The 10,184-nt window shown below is 39.4% G+C and overlaps 1 protein-coding gene across 4 annotated transcripts in view; it reads left to right on the top strand.

Annotated features, from left to right (window-relative positions):
* The window catches only part of xylb (xylulokinase homolog (H. influenzae)), a 288,286-nt gene that overhangs the window by 46,581 nt on the left and 231,521 nt on the right, over positions 1 to 10,184 (top strand). For all 4 annotated transcript variants that reach the window (XM_043690787.1, XM_043690788.1, XM_043690789.1 and 1 more), the window contains exons 9-11: positions 946 to 1,064; positions 2,602 to 2,683; positions 5,700 to 5,740. In XM_043690787.1, coding sequence (XP_043546722.1) covers positions 946 to 1,064; positions 2,602 to 2,683; positions 5,700 to 5,740 — 242 coding nt within the window. The remainder of the gene's footprint in view (positions 1 to 945; positions 1,065 to 2,601; positions 2,684 to 5,699; positions 5,741 to 10,184) is intronic.

Below are 10,184 nucleotides of genomic sequence, written 5' to 3'. Positions count from 1 at the left end.
TTTCCCTCTTAAGTATACTCCTACTTACTCTTTACTTTAAGGATTCACTCGATCTATCCTGTCTATACCTGACATATATTTCCTTCTTTTTCTTAACCAAACCCTCAATTTCTTTAGTCATCCAGCATTCCTTGTACCTACCAGCCTTCCCTTTCACCTTGACTTGAATATATTTTCTCTGGATTCTTGTTATCTCATTTCTGAAGGCTTCCCATTTTCCAGCCGTCCCTTTACCTGCGAACATCTGCCTCCAATCAGCTTTTGAAAGTTCTTGCCTAATACCGTCAAAATTTGCCTTTCTCCAATTTAGAACTTCAACTTTTAGATCTGGTCTATCCTTTTCCATCACTATTTTAAAACAAATAGAATTATGGTCGCTGGCCCCAAAGTGCTCCCTCACTGACACCTCAGTCACCTGCCCTGCCTCATTTCCCAAGAGTAGGTCTAGTTTTGCACCTTCTCTAGTCGGTACATCCACATACTGAATCAGACAATTGTCTTGTACACACTTAAGAAATTCCTCTCCATCTAAACCTTTAATTGATGGGCTTATGCCTGCAACAGTGACTCTCCTGCTCCTCAGATGCTACCCTGACCTGCTGTTCTTTTCCAGTATCACCCTTTTCAACTCTGATTTTCCAGCATTTGCAGTCCTCACTTTCTCCTTCCAGCTGGCAATTTAAGACTGAGAAATTCTCCATCCAAATACTCTAGGTGAACACTCTGTCTCTGAGTATATTTAGAGCTGAGAAGGACAGATTTTCGGACTCCAAGGGAGATATACAATATGATGATAGAGCAAGAAAGTATATTGAAGATCATGTTTTTGAATGGGAATGCAGAGTTGAGTGGCCAAATGGCTTACACTTATTACTTATTGTTTTTAGGCTCATCTCTCCCTAACTAACTTGAAATATTTATCACATCTTTGCTACATTCCTCTAGGTTCTGGTATGAATTTGATGGATATCCATGCACATGAGTGGTCACAGCAGTGCCTTGATGCCTGTGCACCAGATCTGAAGGAGAAGCTTGGTGTTCCACTGCCATCTCATTCTATACTGGTATAAAATTAATGCGAATCTTAATTTTTGTTCTACACATCATGATACCTCAAAAACAGTCGACTATTCTTTAGTAACTGGTATAGGTTAACAGAAGTATTGCCAACTCTTAGAAAACAGCCAGATGGAAAGGCGAAGTCATCTAAGCTGCTGCTCATTAGTAAAATAAACATAGAAGATATGAAAATAATGATATTTACAATCATTAACGAAGGGTTTCCAATCTGGGGTAAATTCGAAAGGTAGAAGTAAATAGATTAAATTAACAATTCTGTTTTACACAAAATAGATTTTGTTGGAATACCAGGATATCAGGGAAAGTTACTGAAGCAAATACTGGATGTGAGTTTGAGGCAAATACATGTTTTTCTTGAGTAAGAAGATTGATAGAGCTGGTAAGGTGGCTGACATTAGAGTTAGGCAACCTATTAGCATTATTAAAGCAGAGAAGTGACTGAGGGAATAAAAATAGGCATTAAGTAATCATCAAGAGAGGGAAAGAAAGAAGGAGCAATAACAATATTGATTGTGGAGAACATTACAGTGATGGAGAGAGAGCATGTCCTGGAGGATAAAGATTGGAATTAAAAAATAATAACCATCCCATGATATTGTTCACTAAGTTCTATACATCATAAGCTTGTCCAAAAAATATAGAGGAACAGATTTGTGAAGCAATTCCAGAAATGTTCAAGAAATATACAGAAAAACCACATTTCTTTTAAGTTGTTCATCTTGAACGCATCAAGATAAGGTGAAACCTTCACCAAATTGTGTCTAATAGTGTAGAATAAGGTGACTTTCTTACAATGCCTTTTGATCATTGACAATTTTACAATGTTGTCAGGTGCAGAATGATAGAAAATCTTCAGATCAGATTTCACGTTCAGTTGAAAAACACTTAAAAGTCTTGATATTTGAATAATAATCTGGGTTTTTCAAGTTATTTCACTGAGAAAAACATCATCATTGCAGCGGTTTCAGTGGGATAGATGTGTAAGGATTTTGGCAGATGAGCAGGCTTATGTCACGTGTCAGATCTTGGCCATAGTGAGCTCGATGGCAAGGCTCTTAGACCGAAGTGGGTAGTCTTCACAGGAAATGGCAGTGTGTGGTGATTATTCGTCTATCAGGAGAGTCCAGTAGTTTCATAGTGGGTAAAGTGATCACTATGGAAGGGAGATTGGTGTGTTTGGTGACCATTGTGCACAGATTGATGGAAAGTTCAGGAATTTATATGCATGACTTAGTGATTTAATGCATCACCTCGAAGCAATACATATGGCCTTCCAAAGTGATTTTTTTTCAAACATATTGCTTCAAACCCTCTGGCGTTGAGCCAACTTTAAAAGTTGCCATGTTTAAAGACTATCCTTTGGACAACCTTTCATCTGTTGAAAAATCTTTCCCCAGTATCTGAGCAATAATAAAAGAATCTTTTTTTCCCCTTCAGTCAGGCCTCTATTAACCTTTTTTTTGTCATAGCTTCATGCAGAAAGAACATAAGTTCTAACAACCATTTGTTTGTTTTCTTTAGGGTCCAGTTTCTCCATACTATGTAAAACGCTTTGGATTCAATTCTGAGTGTAAGGTCATTGCTTTTACAGGTGACAATCCAGGTAAATTTATAGGATAATGATGGCATTGTGGTAATATCACTATACTAGTAATCCAGAGGCTCAAGCTAATGCACTGGGGACACTGGTTCATATCCCACCATGGCAACTGTTGGACTTTTAGTTCAATTAATAAAATCTGGAATTGAAAGCTGGCTATAATTAAAGCTTATAAAAACCTATCTAGTTCAATAATGCCCTTTAGGGAACGAAATACGCTGCTATAATCTCGTCTGGCCGTCATGTAACTCCAGATCCATCGTAATGTGGTTGACTCTCAACTGTCTTTTGAAACAGTCATGAAAAGCAACTCAATTCAATGTCATTTACGGTTAAACATCAAATGCTGTCTCTATCATCAGGGTCCATTTACCATGAGAGAACAAAGATGATAAAAAGTATTGACTGCCATTTAACAAGAGTCATACAGACTTACAGCTTGGAAACAGACCCTTCAGCCCAACTTGTCCATGCTTGCCAGGTTTCCCAAACTGAAGTAGTCCCGTTTGCCTGCTTTTGGCCCTTATCCCTCTAAACCATTTTGATCCATGTATGTATCTAAATGCCTTTTAAATGTTGTATTTTTACTCGCCTCTACCAGTTCCTCTGGCAGTTTGTTCTATATACATATCATCATTTGTGTGAAATGTTGCCCCTCAAGTCCCTTCTAAACCTTTCTCCTCTGACCTTAAACCAATGTCCTCTAGCTTTGGACCCCCCCTACCCTAGGGAAAATACTTTTGCTATTCACCTTATCTATGCCCCTCATGATTTTATAAACCTCTGTAAGGTCACTCCTCAGCCTCCAATGCTCCGTGGTAAAAAGTCCTCGCCCATCCAGTGTCTCCTTGTAACTCAAACCCTCCAGCCTCCTTTAAATCTTTTCTGCACCCTTTCTTCACTATCCTGTCCAACCAAGACATCATTTTAAGGACTATGCAGCTTTCTCTGTTCGACAATACTCCCCAGGGCCCTACCATTAATTGTGTTAGTCATGCCCTGGTTTGTCTTACCAAAATGCAATATCTTGCAGTTATCCAAATTAAACTCCATCTGCCACTACTCAGCCCATTGGCTTAATTGATCAAGATCCTTTTGTAATCTTAGATAACCTTCTTCGATGTCAGTTATACCACCATATTTGGTGTCACGCACAAAACTTACTAACCATGCCTTCTGTATTCTAATCCAAATTGTTTATATAAATGAAGAACAACAATGCACCAGCAACAATCCTTGCAGCATTCCACTGGTCACAAGCCTTTAGTCTGAACAACAATCCTCCCCCACCACCATCAAGCCAATTTTGTATTCAATTGGCTAACTCTTCTTGTATCCCATATCACCTAACCTTCTAACCTGTCTACCATGCAAAGCCTTGTTGAAGGCTTTGCTGAAGTCCATGTCAACAACATCTACCACTCTGCCTTCATCTATCTTCTTGGTCACCTCTTAAAGAACTCAATCAATTTGTGAGGCATGATGTCCCAAGGACAAAGCCATGCTGACTATCCTTAATTAGTTCTTGCGTTTCCAAAAGCACGTAGATCTGATCTCTCAGAATCTCCTCCAACAACTTACCCACTACTGAGGGAGGCTCACCGGTCTCTCATTCCCTGGCTTTTCCTTGCAGCCTTTCTTAAATAAGCTGCATAGTCCTTAAAATGATGTCTTGGTTGGACAGGATAGTGAAGAAAGGGTGCAGAAATGATTTAAAGGAGGCTGGAGGGTTTGAGTTATAAGGAGACACTGGATGGGCTGGGACTTTTTACCATGGAGCATTGAAGGCTGAGGAGTGACCTCACAGTGGTTTATAAAATCATGAGGGGCATAGATAAGGTGAATGGCAAAACATTAGCAACTCTCCAGTCTTCTGGCACAGGATAGTTACTGAGTGGATGTGTCATTGGTGCAATTAAACAGTCTAATTTGACAGATTTATGGTGCACTAGATTTCCTCAAGTCAAATCCCTAGGGATTTATAAATTGGTTCACTACACTGTACACAAGCTTGTACAGAACCATCTTTTATACACACCATAAATATTTTGGTGATATGGAGCAGGGTATATTCTGAAAGGAAGTGAGAAAATGAAAGTTAAAAGATTTGCTATGTTAATGAGGTAAATATATGTGTAAATGCAGTGTTTGATGTGGACAATGCTGACAACACCGAGTTTATTATGCATGCCTAGTCGCATTAAGAAGGGAGTCATTGCTTTGAACCATTGAAATCCTTGTGATATGCTCCCACAATGCTGCTAAGTGTAGAATATTAATTCAGCCAGCGCTGATGAAGGGATGGCACAGTGTGCAATCTAGGATGATGTACAATTTGAAGGTTTCTTGTTTTTCCTGGTTGAAATTGCAGAACCAGGAGATGTGTTAGAGTCAGGTTGATGAGTAACTGGAGTAAGTATACATGATAGTCACAGTACGTCAGTGATGGAGTGGATAGGTAACAGGTTTTATTGTAGGCACGCTGATCAAATGAACTGCTCTTTCCCATACATTGCTTGATCTTTCTTTTATTCTTGCACAGTAATGAAATCTGAAATAAAAAAAGAGAAAATCTTTTCAGTATAAAGGTAGCAGGTCCACCAGTGCTTCTAGAGAAAATAGTTTGTTAAATGTAAACAATGGAAACATTAACTTGCCTTTTTAATTATGGATGGTGTGTAATCTGTATTTCCGCTATTTTAATTTTCTGTTCAGAGGTTCAGCATTTGTAATTTTTGATTTTCATTTTAATAGTGAAATACTCTCATTTTTTAAGTCTTAAATACTCAGATCCTTTCATCTTTAAAGCTAAAGTGCTCTACCATTCTAAGAACTTTCTTACATTCTGAAATGTTAAGCATGTGATGATGAATAATTTTGGATACTTAATTTAAAAATAAAGTATGGTTACACACATTCTGTGGACTATTGAAAAATGAGAATCTGTTATATTAACTTGTCCAAGGTTTTGAACAATAAGATGACATATTAAATATATGGTATTTCTTCTATCTTACAGCATCACTAGCAGGAATGAGACTTCACCAGGGGGATATAGCAGTGAGTATATTTATATTGTTGAGCACCTTGTATTTGTGTTTTGTTAATTAATAAAGATTCAATTTAAAACAGTTAAGAAAAGTTGCCTGCTCTTAAAAATTCCCCTTTATTCTCTAAATTAAAACTGATGATTAGTTAGACAATAAAATTCTTGAAATCCATGATTAGAAAGTGACAAGGGAGAAAGTAGTATAATTACTCATTTATAACTTTTTTTGGTTTCTTAATGACCAACATTTTTTAAGCCCCTTTGCACACAAAGGTACTGATCCCTAGTTGAGAGATAATTGAATATTCCTTTGGAGACCTGTCAGTAACACTACCAATTGCTGACTGTATGATAAAAAAAAAATGGTGTAGGGTGTACGTTTGCTTGCTGAGCTGTAGGTTTGATATCCAGACGTTTCGTTACCTGGCCAGGTAACATCATCAGTGACGACCTCCAAGTGAAGCGAAGCTGTTGTCTCCTGCTTTCTATTTATATCTTTCTCCTGGATGGGGTTCCTGGGGTTTGTGGTGATGTCATTTCCTGTTCGTTTTCAAAAAAGGAAGAGGAAATGACATCACCACAAACCCCAGGAACCCCATCCAGGAGAAAGATATAAATAGAAAGCAGTAGACAACAGCTTCGCTTCACTTGGAGGTCGCCACTGATGATATTAATGTTACCTAGCCAGGTAATGAAATGTCTGGAAATCAAACCTACAGCGCAGTGAGCAAACCTACACCCTAAATCTCAACCTGAGCTACAAACCTTACAAAATAAAAAAAAAACAAAAAAAGAAACAAAAAAAACAAAAAAACAATGGTGTAGGTGGGGTAGTGATGGTGGTGCTTCTTGTTTCCAGTAATACCTTTGATAGGATTCCAGTAGGGGAAAAAATAAAATCTAGTTAGGGAAATAAATAGACATTCCTTCATATCTGTGAGGGTTCCATTCTTGAAAACCCCTCTGAATGATGTATTTAGCGAGTGAGGAGCTCATTAAAAATAGTGTTGAAAATAGGTTAAAAATCTTGGTTACTCCATTTTTGCCCACGAATGTTGATTTTTCTTGTTACTTATTTTTTGGCAAATTTGTGATTTTGTAGATACAGAGGATTTACTGTAAATTGTAATTCTGTGGAAATAATCTACAATGGATATGCAGCTTGAACCAACAGGCTGGTGGCACACAAAATTGCCAGTTCTAAATTTTACTAGTGGCTCTCAAAGTGGAAAAACAATCTAAATGGTCTGGATTTAGGAATCAGAAACATGGTGGCTAAATTTACAGATGACACAAGGCACAAAATGGAGTGTGAGTAACTCCCAAGATGGAGGCAGAGTAGGGCCTCTGAGTCTGGGCTTGTCTGCTTTTTTATTTAGTTTCATTTTTTGGCCTTTTTTTTCCCCATCTTGTACTTATCTCCTGTGAAGAGACTTGTGGAAGATTGTGGTACAATGGCAGCAGAGGAGTTCGCAGAAGGGAAAACATGGGACCTGGTGGAGGTGACGTTAGCGAGATGGGCTCACCGGTGAAAGATGGCGCCTGATAACAGTGACTTGAATGTTGGCTGGATCCAGCATTGGCAGCGGCAAAGTGGTGGTGTCAAAATGGGCATCATGCCGAAGTTGGAGGAGAAGGCAGTATCTTCAGTTGACATCAGAATTGGAGGTGTTGGGCTTCAGCTGCAGCGATGTGGTTTGGCAAATTTGGCACTCCTGGAATGGACTGTGGTGTGGGGCGTTGTTGATTTCAGAGCCTATTTTGGAGACCCCTCCCAACGGAACACAAGAAAGGAGGAAGTTGAACTCTGTTTTTACTTATATTTATGTCTTTCATCCTAATTTCAGCCTTATATCTTAATATCTTCTGAGGGTCAAAATGGCGCCAAAGCATGGAGACATATTATCCTCAGAAGAAATTTCTCTCCGTCTTTGCAATGCTGGAGCAGCAACAAAGTTAATAACCACACAACACCAGGTTATCGTCCAACAGGTTTATTTGGAAGGACTAGCTTTTGGAGCGCTGTTCCTTCGTCAGGTAGCTCGTGGGGCAGGATCATAAGATACAGAATTTATAGCATAAGATCATTGTGTGTCATGCAACTGATACAGTATATTGAACAAACCTAGATTGCTGTTAAGACTTTCATCTTTTAGACTGCAGGTTTTGATTCATTAATACGTAAATCCCAGAATTTCTGTCAAGCCACATTCAAGAGATAACTTGCGGTTATCTCTGAAAAATGTGGTGTGAATCTGGGTGAATCCTATTACATAGAATGACAATTTCATATGTTAGAAATAGCATGCAATGGACAGGGTTAAATGATTCCACAATCTGCAGATCAGATCTAAACTCTGTAGTCCTGTCACACCCACTATGAATGGTGGTGGATAATTAAACAGTTGAGGATGAATTTCTATAAGTGACCAGTCTTCAATCATGAGGGAGCCCAACACATCGTTACAACTGAAAAGGTGATGCATTGGATCCATCTTCAGACAGAAGTGCCAAGTAGATGCTTCTGAGATCCCTGTCAACACACATGATTGTCTTCAATTGATTTGATTCATTCTGTAAGCCATCAAGAACTGCCTGAAGACATGGGTACTGCAAAGGCCCTGACAATCTCTAGAGCCCCTGCCAGCTGGTTCCAGTACAGTACACTGGCATCTTCTCAGCTGTGAGGAAAATTTTACAGATTTGTCCTGCTCCAAAACACAGGGCAAATCTAACCCAGGCAATTATCGGTCTATCTTCTATTCCAAATCATCTGCGTAGAATGGCAACTGCTCTTCCTCAGACCGCAAGAATCTACAGAGAGTTGTGAACACAGCCAAGTCCATCAAGCAAACCAGCCTTCCATCCATTGACTTGATCTATACTTCCTACTGCCTCAGGAAAGCAATCAACAGACTCTCTTCCATCTCTTCCGCCAGGCAGAAGATATAAAAGTTTGAATATACGTATGCATAGATTCAAGAACAGCTTTCTCCCTGCTGTTATCAGACTCCTGAATGGATCTCTCAAATGTTAATTCTGATCTCTCCCTCTCTCTCTCTCTCTCTCTCTTTCTATGCCTTCTCTGTGGCTTTAACCCTGTACTTTGCACTCTATTCTGCTACCCTGATGCATTTTATGTGGTACAATATAGCACTCAACCAACACTTTCCAGGAGCAGCAATTACTGTTTTATATGCTGTTGCATTGTTTTGGAACTTTGGAATAAAAAGTCAAAGCAACAGCAGTTTTAAAAGGGAGAAGAACAGACAAAGGAAGCACATGGTGAGGACAGTGCAGGAGAGAGAGAGAGACAGAGAGAGAGAGAAAAACTGCACAGTTACCGCCTTTGCTGTTTTTGAATTCATGTGTCGCTGGATATCGGAGTGCATCTGGGAAAATTAACAAACAGTGAATTTCACAACTAGTCTTGGGGGAACCGTTTTGGGTGAAGTTCACAACACAGAATCAGATAAGTTAATTGCTGTTTTAAGTCTGTCCAAGAGAGAGGCTGTATTAATGAGGACAGTGGGTTCTTTCTGGATTATATGTTTTTGGAGATAAGTCTCTTGATTAAACTTAAAATATAAGCCATAGCTATTAATTTAACCTGATTTTGTAGAGGAATAATATTTTCTGGGTCTGTAGATTGTGAGGGAGCAAAAATGGCTTTTGCAGTGATATGTATGTCTTGTCAGATGTTGGAGTTTAAAGAGTTTAAGGGTTACTGTGGATTATATCTGCCATAAATGCTGTTGGATGCGAATCTTATCAGATTGAGTGGATCGGTTGGAGAGACAGATAGAAGCCATGAGGAATTTGCAACAGCAATTGTATGTGATGGATGGCAGCTATAGGAAAGGGGGAAAATCTCAGATGCAGTCACATAGATGGGTTAACTCCAGGAAGGGTAAAAGAGGTAGGCAGCTAGTGCAGGAGTCTTTTGTGGATATACCCATTTCAAACAGGTATGCTGTTTTGGAAAATGTAGGGGTGATGGATTCTCAGGAGAAGGTAGCACGAACAGCCAAGCTTCTGGTATTGAGACTGGCTCTAATGCAACGAGGGATACGACGGCTTCCAAAAGATCAATTGTGTGAGGGGATTCTGTAGTCCGAGGGACAGACAGATGTTTTTGTGGCCAGCAGAGAAAAAGCAGAATGGTGTGTTGTTTCCCTGGTGCCAGGATCAAGGATGTCTCAGAGAGGGTGCACGGGGGAGAGGGGTTAGCAAGAGATCATTGTCCACATTGGAACCAATGACATAGGAAGGGAAAAGGTTGAGATTCTGAAGGGAGATTACAGAGAGTTAGGCTGAAATTTAAAAAGGAGGTCCTCAAGGGTAGTAATATCTGGATTACTCCCAGTGCTACGAGCTAGTGAGGGTAGGAATAGGAGGATAGAGCAGATGAATGCATGGCTGAGGAGCTGGTGTATGGGAGAAGGATTCATATTT

The sequence above is a fragment of the Chiloscyllium plagiosum genome, chromosome 5, assembly GCF_004010195.1.
Source record: "Chiloscyllium plagiosum isolate BGI_BamShark_2017 chromosome 5, ASM401019v2, whole genome shotgun sequence".
NCBI classification, from domain to species: Eukaryota; Metazoa; Chordata; class Chondrichthyes; order Orectolobiformes; family Hemiscylliidae; genus Chiloscyllium; species Chiloscyllium plagiosum.
The sequence above is the reverse complement of the archived record's forward strand: the minus strand, read 5'-3'. Positions and strand labels throughout refer to the sequence as shown.